The sequence below is a fragment of the Oncorhynchus mykiss genome, chromosome 2 (assembly GCF_013265735.2).
Source record: "Oncorhynchus mykiss isolate Arlee chromosome 2, USDA_OmykA_1.1, whole genome shotgun sequence".
NCBI lineage: Eukaryota > Metazoa > Chordata > Actinopteri > Salmoniformes > Salmonidae > Oncorhynchus > Oncorhynchus mykiss.
In genome coordinates this window covers 76,158,645-76,181,555 of record NC_048566.1, presented here as the reverse complement: position 1 = coordinate 76,181,555, position 22,911 = coordinate 76,158,645, and the positions used below count along the sequence as shown (strand labels likewise).

Below are 22,911 nucleotides of genomic sequence, written 5' to 3'. Positions count from 1 at the left end.
TGATGGTGACAGAGTTTATTATACAGTTCAATTGTCATCCTGACAAACATGAGCATCAACAATAATATCACTTACTAAATAAAGCCTGTCTGTTGGTCTGAAGTGTGTCCCTTCAGTGGCCCATTTCATATTTACAGTGACAGTCACATGACTACATCTCTACAGTCTAAAGCAGCCTCCTATCCTCTCCATCTGCACTGATCTCACAGAACTGGACAGGAAAAGGAAATAGGGCAGACTAGCTAAATATTTTGAAACTGGAAATTAGTGTTTTTTTAGGTTGTGATCAAAAAAAAATCTAATTTGTGCCAACTAAACATGACCCTGCTGTTTTGTCCCATTAGTGCAGATGAAGGACAGGAATTTGGATTGGAAGGGAGGAGGCAGCTGAAGAGTACTGAGATGCAACTGTGCACAGGGGATGGGATTGTGGCTGGTATTTACAGAGCTAAGGGAATGGACGTTGGAGATGGCATGTGACAGTTCTACTGGCATGGAGAGTTGTGTATAATACAGAGGTTTGGGGTCGAGGGTTAAAAGGTGACATGGTCAAGGTGGGTCAAGTTCAACAAATTCAGATGTTTTTATCTTAAATTGAGCATAAACATGAGGTCATCACTCACACTGCCACTACACACAGAATACATACTGCTATGAGTAGAGAAGCCAGCATCTCACACACACACCCTCAGAGAGCCTTGCCTGAGTTTAGAAAGAGGAATAGAGTATGCTACTCAGACAAAAGCTCTGTGGTCACACACACAGATGCGCAAAAGCACACAATCCTCACGCAGAAGAAATATTTTTTTCTGACTGAAAGGTAAATAAGCCTAAAGATTCAAGCTATGTGATTGGTGGAGATAAATCTGAGCCAGGAAGTCCTCAGGTAACTCAGTGATGAGAGGAGTTTGAGCTTACAGAATGTGATGCAATCACTTCCTGTGTGGCTCAGCAGGCTGCCGTGTAGGCCAGGGGCTATGGTAGGCCTGTGTTAAATGTATTTTCAGCATGCGCTGATGTGACAGACTAGACTACGACACTGAAGAAGATAAATGAATGTATTTTTAAAGACAATATTTTCATTTTATACACAAGGTTCGCAAATGACGTTTCCAAAGACAGCTGTAGAGCCTAAAATCCTAGGATGTCAAATGGCCACCACACATCCAGCATAGCCTGCTGACCACACCCACACACTCTGATTGTGGAATGAAGAGGATGGAGGGTCCTGATGGGACCTGGGGCAGGGTGCAGTAGGAGGTGCCCTTCCCTCACAACAGATGGGCACACAGACTGGAGAGAGAGGGTAGTCGGGGTGTGTATTCAGTCTACTGGTGGGCACACTGTACCCCTGGGCCGTGCGGCCCCCCCTCCTCATCAGAGCTATCATTGTAGGCCTCCCTTCTGGCCCCCGCTGACCCCTGACCTCTGACCTCACAGTCCTGGAGGTCAACCTCCTCTGCCTCCGACGAGATGACTGGTCCATCTGCACGCGCAGGCAGCAGGTCCTCCAACTCCTAAACACACACATGTAAAACACACATTCTGTGAATTACGTACACAAAGTAAAAGGTTAAGACAATGTGTGATGCACCAGACACCTTAGGCGGGCTATTTGGTTCTCAGGGGTACTCACGGTGAGTTTCTCAGGGCTGATCCAGTTGTTGTCAGGGAAGAGGACATCAAACTTGATGAACAGATCGCCTTTCTCAAATGGGTTCCTGTACTGAGGCATACCCTCACCCTTCACCACCCGGATACAACCTGACACACACGTAATGATACAGGGAAAGCAAAATAGATCAAGTTAAAGAGCGACTGCCCCTAAAAAGCAACTTCTCGTTTTGAAAACGTCCTATTTGGCATCGATAGGAGTCAGAATTATCATGTCAAAATGTACTACAAAGTAGTATGATCATAAAGTAATTCACCCAAAAAAATGGTACGTCACGGAATGAAGGGTACCGTAAGTGTTCCTTTGGTTGGGCTTATTTCAATCCTGCCCACAGCTGGCAGCACAAGCACATGCAACCCGATCGTAATGACCAAGGTCAATTTCTATTTGACATCCCTATGGGGCAAGTTAGGGACCATAAGTAAGTTACAGTGTACATGGGACAATATTTTAAAATGTCAATAGCTCCCAATTTCAATTATTTAAACACCTCAAACCATCTATAAATTGTAGAAATATCGAAAGCATTTAAAAAGGTGTGCACCATGACAATATTGTCCCATTTTGCTATTTATTGACGGTCACTAACTAGCCCCAGAGTTAGGCTATCCGATGTCAAACCAACTTTGCCACGGTCGCACACCAGCCAGCTGAAGCTAATTGGCGAAAGAAGTTGGCTAGCACTAGCAAGCCTAAGCGACTTCAAGACACAAGACCTGGTTAGACTGTTTCAAGTTATAAGCGTGAGTGAATACTGTGTGCTGTACAAACGAGTGACTGTATGTTCGGATGTGGCAAGCGTTTGTACAGAGACAACCACATTAAACCACACCCCCAAAACATCTCTCGTTTGGCTTCAGTCATGGCTGCTGCATTTCTTAATGACCAAGCCAAAAAACTAGGCCAAACTTGAAGCGGTGTGTGTGTGTTGTGGAGTGGTGAGTGTTTACCTGGGTCTATGACCTTGCCAGGGGGATATTTGACAGCGAGCTGGCGTCCATCGAGGTGTGTGACCGCCAACTGAAAGCCACACAGAGCTTCCACCAGGCCGATACGCTGGGTCATGTGGAGGTCATGGCCATCACGACGGAACTCCTGCAGAACACACTCAATAATTAATATTTTATCAGTACTTTGACTCAACCTCTCTGGTCGGCAAGAGCGTTTAAGGATTGTCTCAAACTCAGGAGATGGGAATTGAGGGCCACCTTCAGAGAGGAAGCTAAAACATTTTGTCACTGGCCGGCTACCACCCAGACTCTGCCCTCCAACTTAGACTGCTGTCCGATGTACATAGTCATTGATTCTCTGGCAGTAAGCACGCCAGTTGCACACTCCCTCAACTTGAGACATCTGTGGCATTGTGTTGGGTGATAACACGGCACATTTTTAGAGTGCCTTCTATTGTTCCCAGCACAAGGTGCACAGGTGTTACGACCATGATGTTTAATCAGCTTCTTGATATGCCACACCTGTCAGGTCGATAGACTATCCTGGCAAAGGAGAAATGCTCACTAACAGGGACGTAAATGCATTTGGGCACCACATTTGAGAGGAAAAATATTGTGTGAATATGGACAATTTCTGGGATCTTTTATTTCAGCTCATGAAACCAACCTTTTACATGTTGCATTTATATTTTTGTACAAAACACACACAAAGTTTGGGCACACCTACTCATTCCAAGGATTTTCTTTATTTTTACTATTTTCTACATTGTAGAATCATAGTGAACACAAACTATGCAATTACACATATGGAACATTGTGGTAACCCACAAATTGTTAAACAAATCAAAATATATTTTATATTTCTGATTCTTCAAAGTAGCCATCCTTTGCCTTGATGACAGCTTAGCACACTCTTGGCATTCTCTCAACCAGCATCAAGAGTATCAACCTGGAATGCATTTCAATTAACAGGTGTGCCTTGTTAAAAGTTAATGTGGAATTTCTTTCCTTCTTAATGCGTTTGAGACAGTTGTGTTGTGACAAGGTAGGGTTGGTATACAGAAGATGGCCTTTTACCAAATAGGGCTAAGTCCATATTATGGCAAGAACAGCTCAAATAAGCAAAGAGAAACAACAGTCCATCATTACTTTAAGACATGAAGGTCAGTCAATATGGAAAATTAAGAACTTTGAAAGTTTATTCAAGTGCAGTCGCAAAAGCCATCAAGCGCTATGATGAAACTGGCTCCCTCATGAGGATCGCAGCAGTTACCTCTGCTGCAGAGGATAAGTTCATTAGAATTACCAGCCTCAGAAATTGCAGCCCAAATAAATGTTTCAGAGTTCAAGTAACAGACATCAACTGTTCAGAGGAGACTGTGTGAGACTTGCTTGAGTCAAGAAACACAAGCAATGAACATTAGAATGGTGGAAATCTGTCCTTTGGTCTGATTAGAGATTTTTGGAGCCAACGGCCATGTCTTTGTGAGATACAGAGTAGGTGAACGGATGATCTCTGCATGTGAGGTTCCCACCGTGAAGCACGTGAAGCATGGAAGAGGTGGTGTGATGGTGCTTTGCTGGTGACACCATCAGGGATTTATTTAGAATTCAAGGCACACAACCAGCATGGCTACAACAGCATTCTGTAGCGATATGCCATTCCATCTAGTTTTTGCCTAAATGGGACTATCATTTGTTTTTCAACAGGACAATGACCCAACACACCTCCAGGCTATGTATTCGACCTCAACCCAACAGATGGTTTGGGATGAGTTGGACCGCAAAGTGAAGGAAAAGCAGCCAACAAGTGCTCAGCATATGTGGTTGAGATAATGCCAAGAGTGTACAAAGCTGTCAAGGCAAAGGGCGGCTACTTTGAACAATCGCAAATATATTTTGATTTGTTTAACAGTTTTTGGGTTACTACATGACTTAATGTGTTATTTCAGAGTTTGTCTTCACTATTAAATCAACAATGTAGAAAATAGTACAAAATAAAGAACACCCTTGAATGAGTAGGTGTGTCCAAACTTGACTGATACTGTAATATATATATATATATATATATATATATATATATATATATATATATATATATATATATATATATATACACTGCTCAAAAAAATAAAGGGAACACTAAAATAACACATCCTATAAATATTCTTATTAAATACTTTTTTCTTTACATAGTTGAATGTGCTGACAACAAAATCACACAAAAATTATCAATGGAAATCAAATTTATCAACCCATGGAGGTCTGGATTTGGAGTCACACTCAAAATTAAAGTGGAAAACCACACTACAGGCTGATCCAACTTTGATGTAATGTCCTTCAAACAAGTCAAAATGAGGCTCAGTAGTGTGTGTGGCCTCCACGTGCCTGTATGACCTCCCTACAACGCCTGGGCATGCTCCTGATGAGGTGGCGGATGGTCTCCTGAGGGATCTCCTCCCAGACCTGGACTAAAGCATCCGCCAACTCCTGGACAGTCTGTGGATGGAGCGAGACATGATATCCCAAATGTGCTCAATTGGATTCAGGTCTGGGGAACGGGCGGGCCAGTCCATAGCATCAATGCCTTCCTCTTGCAAGAACTGCTGACACACTCCAGCCACATGAGGTCTAGCATTGTCTTGCATTAGGAGGAACCCAGGGCCAACCGCACCAGCATATGGTCTCACAAGGGGTCTGAGGATCTCATCTCGATACCTCTGGCGAGCACATGGAGGGCTGTGCGGCCCCCCAAAGAAATGCCACCCCACACCATGACTGACCCACCACCAAACCGGTCATGCTGGAGGATGTTGCAGGCAGCAGAACGTTCTCCACGGCGTCTCCAGACTCTGTCACGTCTGTCACGTGCTCAGCGTGAACCTGCTTTCATCTGTGAAGAGCACAAGGCGCCAGTAGCGAATTTTCCAATCTTGGTGTTCTCTGGCAAATGCCAAAGGTCCTGCACGGTGTTGGGCTGTAAGCACAACCCCCACCTGTGGACGTTGGGCCCTCATACCACCCTCATGGAGTCTGTTTCTGACCGTTTGAGCAGACACATGCACAGTTGTGGCCTGCTGGAGGTCATTTTGCAGGGCTCTGGCAGTGCTCCTCCTGCTCCTCCTTGCACAAAGGCGAAGGTAGCGGTCCTGCTGCTGGGTTGTTGCCCTCCTACGGCCTCCTCCACGTCTCCTGATGTACTGGCCTGTCTCCTGGTAGCGCCTCCATGCTCTGGACACTACGCTGACAGAAACAGCAAACCTTCTTGCCACAGCTCGCATTGATGTGCCATCCTGGATGAGCTGCACTACCTGAGCCACTTGTGTGGGTTGTAGACTCCGTCTCATGCTACCACTAGAGTGAAAGCACCACCAGCATTCAAAAGTGACCAAAACATCAGCCAGGAAGCATGGGAACTGAGAAGTGGTCTGTGGTTACCACCTACAGAACCACTCCTTTATTGGGGGTGTCTTGCTAATTGCCTATAATTTCCACCTGTTGTCTATTCCATTTGCACAACAGCATGTGAAATTTATTGTCAATCAGTGTTACTTCCTAAGTGGACAGTTTGATTTCACAGAAGTGTGATTGACTTGGAGTTACATTGTGTTGTTTAAGTGTTCCCTTTATTTTTTTGAGCAGTGTATATAGTTTTTAAATTATTACACACACGGCCAAAAGTATGTGGACACCGCGTCATATTTGGCTATTTCAGCCACACGCGTTGCTGATAGGGGTCTAAAATCAGCTCAGTGACTTTCAACGTGGCACCGTCATAGGATGCCACCTTTCCAACAAGTCAGATCACCATGCGCAATGACAAGCTCCGGCTGGAATGGTGTAAAGTTTTCCACCATTGGACTCTGGAGTAGTGGAAACGTGTTCTCTGGAGTGATGAATCACGCTTCACCATCTGGCAAAACTCCTGACGGATACCAGGAGAACGCTACCTTCCCGAATGCATAGTGCCAACTGTAAAGTTTGTTGTAGGAGGAATAATGGTCTGGGCCTGTTTTATATTCTTCAGGCTAGGCCCTGTAGTTCTAGTGAAGGGAAATCACACATACAAACCATACAGAAATGGTTTGCCGAGATCGGTGTGGAAGAACTTGACTGGCCTGCAGAGCCCTGACCACAACCCTATCAAACTCCTTTGGGATGAATTAGAACGCCAGGACTAATCACCCAACATCAGTGCCCGACCTCACTAATGCCCTTGTGGCTGAATGGAACCAAGTCTCCGCAGCAACTTTCCAACGTTTCGTGGAAAGCCTTCCCAGAAGAGTTGAGGCTGTTATAGCAGCAAAGGGGGATCCAATTCCATATTAACACCCATGATTTTTGAATTATTTGTATATGCATGCATGAAGGTATCACACACACACACAGAAAAAAAAGAAACTTCCCCTTTTCAGGACCCTGTCTTTCAAAGATAATTCGTAAAATTCCAAATAACTTCACAGATTTTCATTGTAAAAGGGTTTAAATACTGTTTCCCATACTTGTTCAATGAACCATAAACAATTAATGAACATGCACCTGTGGAATGGTCGTTAAGACGCTAACAGCTTACAGACGGTAGGCAATTATGGTCACAGTTCTGAAAACTTAGGACACTAAAAGAGGCCTTTCTACAGACTCTGAAAAACACCAAAAGAAAGATGCACAGGGTCCCTACTCATCTGCGTGAACGTGCCTTAGACATGCTGCAAGGAGGCATGAGGACTGCAGATGTAGCCAGGCCAATAAATTGCAATGTTCGTACTGTGAGACGCCTAAGACAGCGCTACAGGACGGACAGCTGACCGTCCTCGCAGTGGCAGACAACGTGTAACAACACCTGCACAGGATCGGTACATCTGAACATCACACCTGCGGGACAGGTACAGGATGGCAACAACAACTGCCCGAGTTACACAAGGAACGCCCAATCCCTACATCCATGCTCCGACTGTCCGCAATAGGCTGAGAGGCTGGACTGAGGGCTTTTAGGCCAGTTGTAAGGCAGGTCCTCACCAGACATCAACATTGCCTATAGGCACAAACCCACCGTCACTAGACAGGACTGGCAAAAAGTGCTCTTCACTGACGAGTCGCGGTTTTGTCTCACCAGGGGTGATGGTCCGATTCGCGTTTATCGTCAAAGGAATGAGGCCTGTACTCTGGAGCGGGATCGAGGTGGAGGGTCCGTCATGGTCTGGGGCGGTGTGTAGCAGCATCATCAGACTGAGCTTGTTGTCATTGCAGGCAATCAACACTGTGCATTACAGGGAAGACATCCTCCTCCCTCATGTGGTACCCTTCCTGCAGGCTCATGCTGACATGACCCTCCAGCATGACAATGCCACCAGCCATACTGCTCGTTCTGTGCGTGATTTCCTGCAAGACAGGAATGTCAGTGTTCTGCCATAGCCAGCGAAGAGCCCTGATCTCAATCACATTGAGCACATCTGGGACCTGTTGGATCAGAGGGTGAGGGCTAGGGCCATTTACCACAGAAATGTCCAGAAACTTGCAGGTGCCTTGGTGGAAGAGTGGGGTAACATCTCACAGCAAGAACTGGCAAATCTGGTGCAGTCCATGAGGAGATACACTGCAGTACTTAATGCAGCTGGTGGCCACACCAGATACTGACTGTTACTTTGACCCTCCCTTTGTTCAGGGACACATTATTACATTTCTGTTAGTCATACATCTGTGGAACTTGTTCAGTTAAATGCAGTTGACAGTGAGAGGATGTTTCTTTTTTTGCTGAGATGTATATATATTTTTTGGGGGGGATGTGTGTATTGTTTCGTATTGTTACTGCACTGTTGGAACTAGAAACATAAGCATTTAGCTGAAACTGCAATATCTGCTAAATGTGTTTGCAACCAACAAAATTAGATTGAGAATTTCTGAACACTGAATAGTTTCCTGAGCAGTTTATTTAAATCTTTGAGTACTCTCTGCTACAGTGTGTGTGCGTTTTACCTCATGCTCCTTCTCCTGTAGGACCAGTAGGATGTCTCCAGGCTCAGTGCCTGGGGCTTGGTCAGCCTCTCCAGTGAAGCTTATTTTCTGGCCATGCCTCATGCCTTTATCAACATGGACCTCCAACAGCTTGGTCTCCTTGTTCACCTTACGACCCTCACACTTCTTACAGCGGTCCTTCTCACTGATCACCTCCCCTATACAAAACACAAACAGATTAGTTTCCTAACAAAAAAAATATTTTTATTGTGTATTCATTATTGCAGACCACGTGTGTGTGTGTGTGGTCCTACCCTCTCCGTTGCAGTCTGTGCAGACTGACTGCATCTGTTGGACCATGCCAGGAGCCAGCTGCCTGATCATGATCCTCATGCCTCTCCCTCTGCAGGCCACGCACTTCTGCACCGCCCCCGCCTTACCCCCGGCACTGGAGACAGACCAGAGAGAGGAGAGTCAAGTATCACATTAAACAATATATATATATATATATATATATCATGTTAAAGGGGCAATCACACCTACATTCATTTTTGGACTTGTACCCATTGATTCTAAAATAATATAACGTATAAATTAACTTTGTTCAATTGTCATATCCCATCACAACCCAAAATATAACCTTGTTTTACAAACAAAGTAAACAAACGGTATACAGCTTCAAAATATGGTAAAAACTATACATTTTTATATCATGAATGTTTAGTCCTGCATCCATCTCTCTGTCCACTAAAGATATTTATACAGAACAAAAATAAAAACGCAACGTGTTGGTCCCATGTTTCAAAACCTTTCCAGATGCATAAAAAGCTTACTTCTCTCAAATTTTTTGAAGAAACGTGTTTACATCCTTGTTAGTGAGCATTTCTCCTTTTCCAAGATAATCCATCCTGACAGGTGTGGCATATCAAGAAGCTGATTAAACAGCCTGATCATTACACAGATGCACCTTGTGCTGGGTACAATAAAAGACCACTAAAAATGTGCATTTGTGTCACACAACACAATGCCACAGATGTCTCAAGTTGATGGAGCTTGCAATTGGCATGCTACTGCAGGAATATCCACCAGAGCTGTTGCCAGATAGATAATTTAATGTTCATTTACCATAAGCTACCAACGTCATTTTAGATAATTTGACAGTACGTCCAACTGGCCTCACAACCGCAGACCACATTTAACCACGTCAGCCCAGGACGTCCACAACCGGCTTCTTCACCTGCGGGATTGTCTGAGACCAGCCAACCAGACATCTGATGAAACAGGGTTTGAACAACCAAATAATTTCTGCACAAATTGTCAGAAACCGTCTCAAGGAAGCTCACCGTCCTCACCAGGGTCTTGACCCGATTGCAGTTCGGCGTCGTAACCAACATCTATGGGTAAATGCTCACCTTCGATGGCCACTGGAGAAGTGTGCTCTTCACAGATCAATCCCGGTTTCAACTGGTACCATGCAAATGGCACACAGCGTGTACAATGTCATGTGGGCGAGCGGTTTGCTGATGTCAGCGTCGTGAACAGAGTGCCTCATGTTGATGGTGGGTTTATGGTATGGGCAAGCATAAGCTGCGGACAACGAACACAATTGCCTTTTTTATTGATTACATTTTGAATGCACAGAGACATCGTGACAAAATCCTAAGGCCCATTGTGATGCCATTCACCCGCCACCATCACTTCATGTTTCAGCATGACAATGCACGGCCCCATGTCGCAAGTATCTGCTCACAATTCCTGGAAGCTGGAAATGTCCCAGGTCTTCCATGGCCTGCTGACACACCCATTGAGCATGTTTGGGATGCTCTAGATTGACGTGTATGACAGCGTATCCAGTTCCCGCCAATATCCATCAAATCCGCACAACCATTGAAGAGGAGTGGGACAACGTTCCACAGGCCACAAACAACAGCCTGATCAACTCTATGCGACAGAGATGTGTTGCGCTGAATGAGGCAAATGGTGGTCACACCAGATACGGACTGGTTTTCTGATCCACGCCCCTACCAACCCACTTGGTATCTGTGACCAACATCTGTCAGAGTATGTGAGCAGAATTGAAAATGGAAATCCCACGTCCTTTCCAACTGCTCTGACAAAAAACGCTCCGAGCTAAAAAATAAAAAATATAAAAAATATTGCAGCTCCAAATCCAATCCCTTCATTAAAATCACAATTTATCCAACACCCATCTATTTCTGTGACTACCTGGACCTTTCATTTATTTTTTAAGTATTGAAACCAAACCATATGATTTGAATGAAAAGTATTTTAATAAACATTAAAAAGGTGAATGTAAGTGCTCAGAACTTCAAATAGGCTACATGTCATATTAAAACAGCATATAAAACACTAAATAGGTCAGGAGCCAGACAAGCCTAAGAAGGAACAAAAATGAATTATTTAAGTTATATCCTACAAAGAAACACATTGTGATGAATTGTGTACAGATGAAGCAGATGCTAAGCTACATGACTGTTTTGCTAGCACAGACTGGAATATGTTCCGGGATCCTTCCAATGGTATTGAGGTGTACACCACATCACTCATTGGCTCCATCAATAAGTGCATCAATGATGTCGTCCCCACAGTGACCAGTACATACATACCACCAACCAGAAGCCATGGATTACAGGCAGCATCGGCACTGAGCTAAAGGGTAGAGTTGCCGCTTTCAAGGAGCGGGACACTAACCCGGAAGCTTAGAAGAAATCCCGCTATGCCCCCCGAAGAACCAACAAACAGGCAAAGCGTCAATACAGGACTAAGGTCGGATCGTACTACACCGGTTCTGACGCTCGTAGGATGTGGCAGGGCTTGCAAACCCTTAGACTACAAAGGGAAGCACAGCCGAGAGCTGCAAAGTGACACGAGCCTACCAGATGAGCTAAACTACTTCTATGCTCGCTTCGAGGCAAATAACACTGAAACATGCATTAGAGCACCAGCTGTTCCGGGAGACTATGTGATCACACTCTCCGCAGCCGATGCGAGTAAGACCTTTAAACAGGTCAACATTCATAAGGCCGCAGGGCTAGAAGGATTACCAGGACGAGCTGACAAGGTACAAATCTGTCGTTTGAAAATCTGGACGTCATTGAAAATAAGACATTTGTTCTCAACTGACTTGCCTAGTTAAATAAAGGTAAAATAAAAAATACTCTATCTGTATTCCAAGACATGTAAACTCCATAGATAGGTCCTAATGAATTCAATTGACTGATTTCCTTTTATGAACTGTAAATCAGTAAAATATTTGAAATGGTTGCATTTATATTTTTGTTCAGTGTATTTCAAAAAGTGTAGTAGCTCAGCAACTACCAACATTGATCTCCATGCAAATTATATTATTTTAAAGTGTGTGTGTGTGTGTGTGTGTAGACTCACCCATTGCAGGAAGCACACAGGACATTCTTGCTGAGTTGTAGTTTGGTTGTTTTACCATTGTAGAGGTCTTCCAGTGAAACTCTGTTAGACAGGTAGGCAGGGTAAGGAATAACTCAAATAATATGTCTGGATGAGGACCATAGATGTGAAGGGAGAATAACTGTCACTCACTTGAGGGGATGCACCATGTCCTCGCCTCTCCTGCGCCCTCCATTGCGTCCTCCCCCTCCACGTCCCTGCCCCCCCATGAAGCCAAACAGCCCCCCTCCAAAGATGTGGGAGAAGATGTCATCCATGCCAGCCCCTCCACCACCTCCCTCCCGCAGCCCCTGCTCTCCATAGCGGTCATAAAGCTCCTTCTTTTCTGGATTGGTCAGCACCTCATACGCAAAACTTATCTCTTTAAACTGGGAGAGATGGGGGGGGGGATCATTAGGGAGGAACCTGCCATTGTCCATCATAACTACCTCCCACAGACATTCTACATAATCAGGTGACATTTTTCATACTGTTAACTTTAAATCCACACGAACAATCATCACATTGTTGTCTCACAGATCCTCTTATCTCAATAGTCTAGGTTTCCTCTCCTTCATCTGCACTGATGTTACACAGGTCAGATGATAGCGATGCAGAAGAAGATGCTGGTTGGGGCAGTGCTGCAGATGAACCAAAGGAGACCAGGAAAGAGGGTGCCTCAACAGACTAGCTGGTGCACTCTTGCTATGGAGAGGAGGCCATTTGAGTAACACCAAAAGCGATTGATACCAGCCTCTGTTACTGCACAAGATGCACAGATGGTCATGATGTGGCTTGATCAGTGTTATGTGCTGCTGTGAATCGTTTTGTGTGTACTGTGTCATGTTTTGATTGTGTTATTTGTGTAACTGCCCGTCTCTTACCTTGTCCCCTGCATCTGGGTTCTTATCAGGGTGAAACTCTTTGGCCAATTTGCGGTATGCCTGAACACAAGAGAGACAGACCTACATTATCAGTCACTGTCTGGGAGTGGGCTGTTGTAGGGCCAACATTTTCTAACTGCGTAGCTTTACCCTGCTGCTGCGGCAAGAGAAACACTTGGTGAATCTGAAAACATTCTAACGTTAGCTAGCTAGCATGCTTAACATAATCATCCTCCTCATGACAATCCCTAGTAAAATAGCAATCTGTAGTATCTGTCAAAAACATGACGACAGAGTAACTAACTTTAGACCATATTAGCTAACAATAATATATGTAGTTAGCCAACATTACCAGACAATTGAGATACATCCCGAGCTCATTATGTACTAGCTGGCTATAACTAGCAAATAACATACCTAGTACCTCTATATGGTTTTAGTCTGTCAGCTTTGCTTTACTCACGCCAACTAGCGCAGCATCTTTCGCTAACGTTAGCTAGCTCCTGCAGCTAACTTCGCGCAGCAGTCTGCACTGCCTAGCAACGATCGGCCGCTGCCTGTGCTACGTTTCTATGCGTAAGGACGGTAAGGCCTAGTTTCTCATTTATAAAATACATATAACCAAATTCTCAACAGGTAGTTAACTAACTAGTTAACTAGCTGTCTTAAATCGCGATTTTCAAATCAGAGAAATACTTACTTTTCATTAGATATTTGCCCCAGAATATGCACTTGCTAGCTCGCATGATTAGCTAGCTAACGTTAACTAGCGATAGTTTAACTAGCTGGGTTAGCTTAGCATCTGAATAGTGTTGGTAAGGCCACATCAACCCTGTTTTGCGGTCATATAATTTCCTGTAGGCGCTGATTGTGTATTATTTATTTACATAACACCAGTCACTTACCTTCTTTAGGTCGTTTTCTGAGGCGGAGGGTGAAACTCCGAGGATGTCGTATAGCTTGGTATCCACAACGTTGGCCATAATGCTAGCTAACGTTAGTCATCTACAGACAGAAATACCTTCTGCCGAGGAAAGGAAACGAGAGAAGATAAACAAGCCGGGTGGGAACGTCATAAGCAATGCGTCAATATGGGTCAGTGCTGACAGTCAGCTGATAGGCTACAGAGAGCAGCAGAGATTATGGAGGCATGTAGCTACAAATATTCATATTTATTTGTATAAACCTATCTCTAGGCTAGTTGCAGTTTTGAATAACGCCGGCTGGTCAATGTTGGAAGTACCCTTCTGACTGGGCCACCTAGTTAGCATTTTAATAATCTCTTCTGTTATTTTTTACTAGGGGCATGCAGTCTGTGCTATGTTTTAAGGGTGCTACACATTTTGGAGGGACTTGTCAAGAATATTCAAGAAGCGCAGTATCTTTGGCACACCAATAAACCACACATGCTCGGCGTAGATTTGATTGCTCGTTCCCGCAATAGTGTCCGCCATTTTGATTTAAAATATGTGAGAATCCTTTTCTGTCTTGCTCCAATCTCCAGGATAAAAGCGACAACTAATTTACTGAACCTGGGATTGTCCTATACACAGTTGGAAGGGTCAGGCAGCTTCTGGTGAGTTGACAAGAAAACACTCGACAGATTACTGACATATTTTGTTAAATAACCTGGACGTGCATCACCAGTTGGCTGGTTTGGAACGTAAACAAAATGCTCAGCTAGCAGGTTAACAACACTGACGCACTGAAGCTAAAGTCAAGGTAGGTGCTTGTCGTAGTTTAGCTGAGAATTCTCAACCCCACGATATCGTGGAGATGATAGTTCCCAGAGTCGTAGCTGTGACATGGCAAGATTGCAATAATCAGCCTGGCTATATACGCAGTCTAACGTTAATTAGCAGCGCGTAAGCTATCAACAACATCCGGATTCTACTAGCTAGCTAATATATGCTCATACATTTGACAGTCATGGATAGCTAGCCACCTTGCTACGCAGCACTGCATCCTAAAGATGAGGAGAGTCAGCTGTGTGTGCTGGAAGACACTAATTACTGTTATCTCTCTCTATCACTTTCAGGTTGCAGAGGTAGTGATGGCTTGTGTGTGAGGGAGTGTGTGTGTAATCATCCATACAGATTCATGACCGTTCCTACCTGCATATTTGAAATAAATGACTGAAGAGGTCTGACCTAGGACACACATTTTACTAAGGTAAGAAGAAAACACACTCACACCTGACACATTATGCTCACTTAAAGATATAATCTAGACTATCTGTTCACTTCAGGTTTAAAGTGCTTCCCCTGTAAACTGAGTGTGTGTCTGACTGTCACCCCCCCCCCCCCCCCCCCCCCCCCAAATCATACCCCCTCCTTGCATCCTTCGTTAGCAAGACAATAGGAAACCTCATAAAACACAAGACCAAACAGAAAAATTAAAGTTGCAAAACCTATGATACACAGTGAAGTTGGTGTTTTCTATTCACGGTGTCTCCTCCCAGCAGCAGCAGCCATGTTCTGGAAGTTTGACCTGCACACGTCGTCCCAGCTGGAGGCCCTGCTTGAGAAGGGCGATGTCACGCTCACTGAGCTCATGGAGGAGGAGGACTTACTGCAGGAGTGCAAGGCCCAGAACCGCAGGTTAGCCTTTAACATTAGCCCCTGCACACTTTTTATTAGCATTAGCATTTCCAATGCTAACAAGTGTCTGTTGGCTCCTCTCTGGGCCCCAGGCTGCTGGTCTTCCTGTCCCAGGACACCTGCATGCAAGAGCTGCTGCACCTCATCACCACAGAGCCACCTGCTGGTCTGGAAGAGATCAAACGCTTCAAGTGAGTCGATGCACACATGCACGTACGTCCAGTCAGTCACTGGGATGCTTCAATGAGCGTGCGTGTGTCTTCCAGGCATCCTAACATAGCATGTGAGCTGCTGACGAGTGATGTAGGGGTGATAAATGATAAGCTGGGGGGAGAGAAGCCCCTTCTAGACATCCTGTACTCCTTCCTGGAGCAGCCCCCTCCCCTCAACCCCCTCCTCGCATCCTTCTTCAGCAAGACCATTGGAAACCTCATCACACGCAAGACCGAACAGGTACAGTAACAAACACATCTTACACACAGTTAAAGGGATACTTCGGGGTTTAGGCAATTAAGCCTTATTTCCTACTTACCCAGAGTCAGGTGAACTCATGGATACCATTTTTATGTCTGTGTGTGCATTTTGAAGGTAGTATATCGTTAGCTTAGTGCTTTTGTTGGAAGTCTCCACAAACTACTAGCCAGCTCCTCTCAAAAGCAGGGAAATGGACTTAACTACTCCAAAGCTGGGTGGTTGGTCATTTATATTCTTACAAAGCTATACATAGTAATCAATATTTAATAAATTCGTACATTTTTCTGATAATCACAAGAAACAAGGATCTATCCACTTCCTCATTCTGTCCCCTTGTCACATAGAGATTGCAATTTTGTATCTGTCTGTGGCACTACCCATGCGCTCACAGGCGCAATAATGGGACAGATACAGCATTGCGATCTCTGTGACAACGGAGCAGGATGAGGAATTGGATATAATCTTATTACTTATGATAATCAGTCAAATAAACACATTTATAGAATATTGACTTGTATAGCCTTATAAGACTAAATTACCAACCACCCAGCTTTGGAGTAGTTAGGTCTATTACCCTGCTTTTGAGAGGAACTAGTTGTTCCTGGAGACTTCCAGCAATTGCACTATGCTAACAATATACTACATTCAACTTTGTTCAAACTGCATGCGGAGACATAAAAATGGTATCCATGAGTTTGTCTGACTCTCGGCAAGTAGGGGGAAAAAGGCTTAATTGCCTAAACCCTGAAGCATCCCTTTAATGGTTCTAATCTGGTTGTTGTGTTCCGTTTCCTGCAGAGCAAGGAGATTTCGTCTCTCCAATGTAGATTAATAAAATTGGTTATAACCTATATTTCAACAATATAGATTATTTTCAGTTGATCTGGGTGACAGGTGGTTGTGTTGTGGTTGTGTAGGTGATCTCCTTCTTGCGGGGAAAGGAGGGTTTCCTGGGTCTGGTTCTTAAACACATCAACACATCGGCCATGATGGACCTCCTGCTACGCCTCATCAGCTGTGTAGATCCTGCTCCTCTCCGACAAGACACACTCAATGTATGTCACACACACACACACACCCTCAGTGTGACTTAAATATGTAATGGTGTGTTTGTGTTCCCTCTGCAGTGGTTGAATGAAGAGCGGCTGGCTCAGAGGCTCATAGAACTCATTCACCCTGGGAAAGACACGGAGGTGAGACACACACACACACACACACACAATCTACTGATGACTAGAGTGCTGTCAGAGGAGTAATGTAGCCAAATGTGTTTCAGAGACAGTCAAATGCGTCTCAGACTGTGTGTGACATCATCCGTTTGAGCAGAGACCAGACCAATCAGCTCCAAGAGAACTCTGAGGCCGACCCTCTGCTTGCCGTGCTGGAGTCGTAAGTCTCTTTCTCTCTCTCGCACTCACACACCTACCTACCTACCTACCTACCTACCTACCTACCTACCTACCTGTAATTCCCTCTGTCCTGTGTTCCTGCAGGCAGGAGTGTGTGAGTCAGCTGCTGGACAACATGTTTGTGGGAGAGAGCACAGAGAGCTGCATCGTCTACGGAACTCAAGTCCTTCTCACCTTACTGGAGATCAGGAGGCCGGGGTTGGTGTTCCATTCTCACATTCCTATAAAGCCTACCGAATAGGATGTATAGGAATTTGGTCATAAGCTAGCCCCTCTTTGACTCACAGATTTTCACAAATCCTAACTGTGTGTTTGGTGTGTGTGTGTTCCAGAGTGGAAGGTGTGCTGGATGTGTGTGTTCTGGGATATGAAAGGTGTGTCGTCAGCAGCATCCTGCAGGCTGTCCAACCCCACCTCAAACACTACCACCAACTACTGCTGGATCCTCCCAGGGTAAATGCGCGCACACACACACACACACACACACACACACACACACACAGGGTTGGGCGGTATCCAGATTTTCATATTGTCCTTTTCTCATCCTGGGATTTACGGTATTAGTACACAAGGGGGCACCAAAAAAACGTTTTAAATAGCCCATCGGGTGTCTATTACCAGAATGCTAACAAAATTAGCACAAGTAATGGTGAACGAGCGATCAGTGGAGAAAAAAAAGGAAATGGACAGTGAAAATAACAGTAGCGAATCTTTATACAGGTGGTACCGGGACAAAGTCGATGTGCGGGGGCACCGGTTAGTCAGGCTAATTGAGGTAATATGTGGGTGTATAGTTAAAGTGACAATGCGTAGATGATAAACAGAGTAGCAGCAGTGTAAAATAGGGTGTTTTTCATGCAGGAAAAAAAGATACAACGCAGAAATATCTTGCTGCGTTTTTTCGACGCAGATCTAAAATGCTTCTTATTGCAATTTCTGCTCGGGATCGAACGCATTTTGTGCTTCAGTTGTACTTCTCCACTCGGATGAGAGTTCACGAATGAACCGGCATTCTATCACCAGACAAATCAAATCAAATTTTATTTGTCACATACACATGGTTAGCAGATGTTAATGCGAGTGTAGCGAAATGATTGTGCGTCTAGTTCCGACAATGCAGTAATAACAAGTAATCTAACTAACAATTCCAAAACTACTGTCTTGTACACAGTGTAAGGGGATAAAGAATATGTACATAAGGATATATGAATGAGTGATGGTACAGAGCAGCATAGGCAAGATACAGTAGATGGTATCGAGTACAGTATGTACAAATGAGATGAGTATGTAAACAAAGTGGCATAGTATAGTATAAAGTGGCTAGTGATACATGTATTACATAAGGATACCGTCGATGATATAGAGTACAGTATATACGTATGCATATGAGATGAATAATGTAGGGTAAGTAACATTTATATAAGGTAGCATTGCTTAAAGTGGCTAGTGATATATTTACATCATTTCCCATCAATTCCCATTATTAAAGTGGCTGGAGTTGAGTCAGTGTCAGTGTGTTGGCAGCAGCCACTCAGTGTTAGTGGTGGCTGTTTAACAGTCTGATGGCCTTGAGATAGAAGCTGTTTTTCAGTCTCTCGGTCCCAGCTTTGATGCACCTGTACTGACCTCGCCTTCTGGATGATAGCGGGGTGAACAGGCAGTGGCTCGGGTGGTTGATGTCCTTGATGATCTTTATGGCCTTCCTGTGACATCGGGTGGTGTAGGTGTCCTGGAGGGCAGGTAGTTTGCCCCCGGTGATGCGTTGTGCAGACCTCACTACCCTCTGGAGAGCCTTACGGTTGAGGGCGGTGCAGTTGCCATACCAGGCGGTGATACAGCCCGCCAGGATGCTCTCGATTGTGCATCTGTAGAAGTTTGTGAGTGCTTTTGGTGACAAGCCGAATTTCTTCAGCCTCCTGAGGTTGAAGAGGCGCTGCTGCGCCTTCTTCACGATGCTGTCTGTGTGAGTGGACCAATTCAGTTTGTCTGTGATGTGTATGCCGAGGAACTTAAAACTTGCTACCCTCTCCACTACTGTTCCATCGATGTGGATAGGGGGGTGTTCCCTCTGCTGTTTCCTGAAGTCCACAATCATCTCCTTAGTTTTGTTGACGTTGAGTGTGAGGTTATTTTCCTGACACCACACTCCGAGGGCCCTCACCTCCTCCCTGTAGGCCGTCTCGTCGTTGTTGGTAATCAAGCCTACCACTGTTGTGTCGTCCGCAAACTTGATGATTGAGTTGGAGGCGTGCGTGGCCACGCAGTCGTGGGTGAACAGGGAGTACAGGAGAGGGCTCAGAACGCACCCTTGTGGGGCCCCAGTGTTGAGGATCAGCGGGGAGGAGATGTTGTTGCCTACCCTCACCACCTGGGGGCGGCCCGTCAGGAAGTCCAGTACCCAGTTGCACAGGGCGGGGTCGAGACCCAGGGTCTCGAGCTTGATGACGAGCTTGGAGGGTACTATGGTGTTGAATGCCGAGCTGTAGTCGATGAACAGCATTCTCACATAGGTATTCCTCTTGTCCAGATGGGTTAGGGCAGTGTGGTTGAGATTGCATCGTCTGTGGACCTATTTGGGCGGTAAGCAAATTGGAGTGGGTCTAGGGTGTCAGGTAGGGTGGAGGTGATATGGTCCTTGACTAGTCTCTCAAAGCACTTCATGATGACGGATGTGAGTGCTACGGGGCGGTAGTCGTTTAGCTCAGTTACCTTAGCTTTCTTGGGAACAGGAACAATGGTGGCCCTCTTGAAGCATGTGGGAACAGCAGACTGGTATAGGGATTGATTGAATATGTCCGTAAACACACCGGCCAGCTGGTCTGCGCATGCTCTGAGGGCGCGGCTGGGGATGCCGTCTGGGCCTGCAGCCTTGCGAGGGTTAACACGTTTAAATGTCTTACTCACCTCGGCTGCAGTGAAGGAGAGACCGCATGTTTTCGTTGCAGGCCGTGTCAGTGGCACTGTATTGTCCTCAAAGCGGGCAAAAAAGTTATTTAGTCTGCCTGGGAGCAAGACATCCTGGTCCGTGACTGGGCTGGATTTCTTCCTGTAGTCCGTGATTGACTGTAGACCCTGCCACATGCCTCTTGTGTCTGAGCCGTTGAATTGAGATTCTACTTTGTCTCTGTACTGGCGCTTAGCTTGTTTGATAGCCTTGCGGAGGGAATAGCTGCACTGTTTGTATTCGGTCATGTTACCAGACACCTTGCCCTGATTAAAAGCAGTGGTTCGCGCTTTCAGTTTCACACGAATGCTGCCATCAATCCACGGTTTCTGGTTAGGGAATGTTTTAATCGTTGCTATGGGAACGACATCTTCAACGCACGTTCTAATGAACTCGCACACCGAATCAGCGTATTCGTCAATGTTGTTATCTGACGCAATAAGAAACATCTCCCAGTCCACGTGATGGAAGCAGTCTTGGAGTGTGGAGTCAGCTTGGTCGGACCAGCGTTGGACAGACCTCAGCGTGGGAGCCTCTTGTTTTAGTTTCTGTCTGTAGGCAGGGATCAACAAAATGGAGTCGTGGTCAGCTTTTCCGAAAGGGGGGCGGGGCAGGGCCTTATATGCGTCGCGGAAGTTAGAGTAACAATGATCCAAGGTCTTTCCTCCCCTGGTTGCGCAATCGATATGCTGATAAAATTTGGGGAGTCTTGTTTTCAGATTAGCCTTGTTAAAATCCCCAGCTACAATGAATGCAGCCTCCGGATAAATCGTTTCCAGTTTGCAGAGAGTTAAATAAAGTTCGTTCAGAGCCATCGATGTGTCTGCTTGGGGGGGGATATATACGGCTGTGATTATAATCGAAGAGAATTCTCTTGGTAGATAATGCGGTCTACATTTGATTGTGAGGAATTCTAAATCAGGTGAACAGAAGGATTTGAGTTCCTGTATGTTTCTTTCATCACACCATGTCACGTTGGCCATGAGGCATACGCCCCCGCCCCTCTTCTTACCAGAAAGATGTTTGTTTCTGTCAGCGCGATGTGTGGAGAAACCCGTTGGCTGCACCGCTTCGGATAGTCTCTCCAGTGAGCCATGTTTCAGTGAAGCAAAGGACGTTACAGTCTCTGATGTCCCTCTGGAATGCTACCCTTGCTCGGATTTCATCAACCTTGTTGTCAAGAGACTGGACATTGGCAAGAAGAATGCTAGGGAGTGGTGCGCGCTGTGCCCGTCTCCGGAGTCTGACCAGAAGACCGCCTCGTTTCCCTCTCTTTCGGAGTCGTTTTTTGGGGTCGCTGCATAGGATCCACTCCGTTGTCCTGTTTGTAAGGCAGAACACAGGATCCGCGTCACAAAAAACATATTCTTGGTCGTACTGATGGTGAGTTGATGCTGATCTTATATTCAGTAGTTCTTCTCGACTGTATGTAATGAAACCTAAGATGACCTGGGGTACTAATGTAAGAAATAACACGTAAAAAAACAAAAACCTGCATAGTTTCCTAGGAACGCGAAGCGAGGCGGCCATCTCTGTCAGCGCTCTGACTGATGTGTAGCTACATTTACCGGTACCTTTCTCTGTGTAGCCAGCTTAATTTTCTCAGGTAAAATGCTAGATTAACTTAAAACAAAACATTAGGAAATGTAGCTGGCTACATTCTTTCTATAAATAAACTTTAGAAATATGGCAGCCATGCATTGTTTTTGCAAAAAAAATACCATGCTTTTTCATTGTAAGCTCATTTACTTATGTGGCTGCCAGCCAAATAGAGTAGCACTTCTGTTGTCATCTGATGAAAATGAAGCTATTTTCTGCCGAATGTGTTGCACTAATGTATTTTCTGTGAAGGATAACTTTAGTTGCATGTCCCTGATCACTCTATTGAAGCAAAAAAAAAAAAAATTTTCAATATAAAACGCGACCCCTGTCAATACACAGCTGGACTCAACCTGCTCCCGCTTTCTCCCGTTGTGCTATTTACAAACAAACAGGAGATGGCTCAACTGTTCTAAGGTAAGCTTCATAATGTAATGTGACAGGTGAAATGAGGAACGAGATCTGCTTCATCTCTTAACATATTGCACAAGTTGACTGCAGGTATTTACTTAAGTATATATAAAAATGTTTTGGAAAAACTTCAAATAAATAGTTGTAATGTTGACGCTATTGAAAAACCATTCTGTGGCTATTTCCAAGTACCTCAGTATACTGTGCAAGCCTACACACACATGCACACCTTCAACATACACACATCCTGTATTCTCTATGTCACCCTTCCAGTCTTGCGGTGTTATACATTCTTGGAGCTGTAATGTCAGCTATTCATCACACCATAAAACTAAATTACACCTGTGTCTATGTGCGTGTGTTTCTAGCGGACCCCCATGCTGACCAGTCTAGGTGTGTTGGAGGTGCCACTGGGTAACTGTCGTCTCCATGTGGCCAGACTAATGGCCTCCCTGCTACAGACCACTAACATGAGTTATTACACCTGTTTTGACGACACGATTTATAACAACACCGTCACACTGGAGCTCTGCAGACTCCAGACCATAAGCCTCCTACTGGTGAGTATACTCGCACACACCATGTCCTGG

At 45.0% G+C, this 22,911-nt stretch overlaps 2 protein-coding genes across 6 annotated transcripts in view; one reads left to right on the top strand and one right to left on the bottom strand.

Annotated features, from left to right (window-relative positions):
• LOC110496459 (dnaJ homolog subfamily A member 2) lies at nt 1–13,983 on the bottom strand. The gene is made up of 9 exons (XM_021572387.2): nt 13,790–13,983; nt 12,885–12,944; nt 12,154–12,389; nt 11,983–12,063; nt 8,892–9,025; nt 8,599–8,795; nt 2,626–2,770; nt 1,637–1,764; nt 1–1,517 (listed from the first exon to the last, which is right to left on the bottom strand). The coding sequence occupies exons 1-9, from the start codon at nt 13,865–13,867 to the stop codon at nt 1,329–1,331; spliced, it is 1,248 nt and encodes a 415-aa protein (XP_021428062.1). The 5' UTR covers nt 13,868–13,983; the 3' UTR covers nt 1–1,328.
• The window catches only part of ppp6r2b (protein phosphatase 6, regulatory subunit 2b), a 32,794-nt gene continuing 23,282 nt past the window's right edge, over nt 13,400–22,911 (top strand). For 2 of the 5 annotated variants that reach the window (XM_036955838.1, XM_036955821.1), the window contains exons 1-11: nt 14,075–14,460; nt 14,923–15,056; nt 15,346–15,484; nt 15,577–15,675; nt 15,751–15,937; nt 16,876–17,013; nt 17,086–17,151; nt 17,235–17,347; nt 17,452–17,565; nt 17,700–17,820; nt 22,690–22,881. In XM_036955838.1, coding sequence (XP_036811733.1) covers nt 15,357–15,484; nt 15,577–15,675; nt 15,751–15,937; nt 16,876–17,013; nt 17,086–17,151; nt 17,235–17,347; nt 17,452–17,565; nt 17,700–17,820; nt 22,690–22,881 — 1,158 coding nt within the window. In that variant the 5' untranslated portion in view covers nt 14,075–14,460; nt 14,923–15,056; nt 15,346–15,356. Of the gene's footprint in view, nt 13,470–14,072; nt 14,461–14,922; nt 15,057–15,345; nt 15,485–15,576; nt 15,676–15,750; nt 15,938–16,875; nt 17,014–17,085; nt 17,152–17,234; nt 17,348–17,451; nt 17,566–17,699; nt 17,821–22,689; nt 22,882–22,911 lie in introns of those variants that run through there. The other 3 variants (XM_036955830.1, XR_005037930.1, XM_036955826.1) reach the window with 3 other exon arrangements.

Coding starts and splice junctions, on each gene's coding strand:
- LOC110496459 (XM_021572387.2), bottom strand. CDS start 13,867: ATGGCCAACGTTGTGGATACCAAGCTATACGACATCCTCGGAGTTTCA. Junction 12,945..13,789: donor CAGAAAACGACCTAAAGAAG/GTAAGTGACTGG, acceptor TCTTGTGTTCAG/GCATACCGCAAATTGGCCAA. Junction 12,064..12,153: donor GACATGGTGCATCCCCTCAA/GTGAGTGACAGT, acceptor CCTGTCTAACAG/AGTTTCACTGGAAGACCTCT.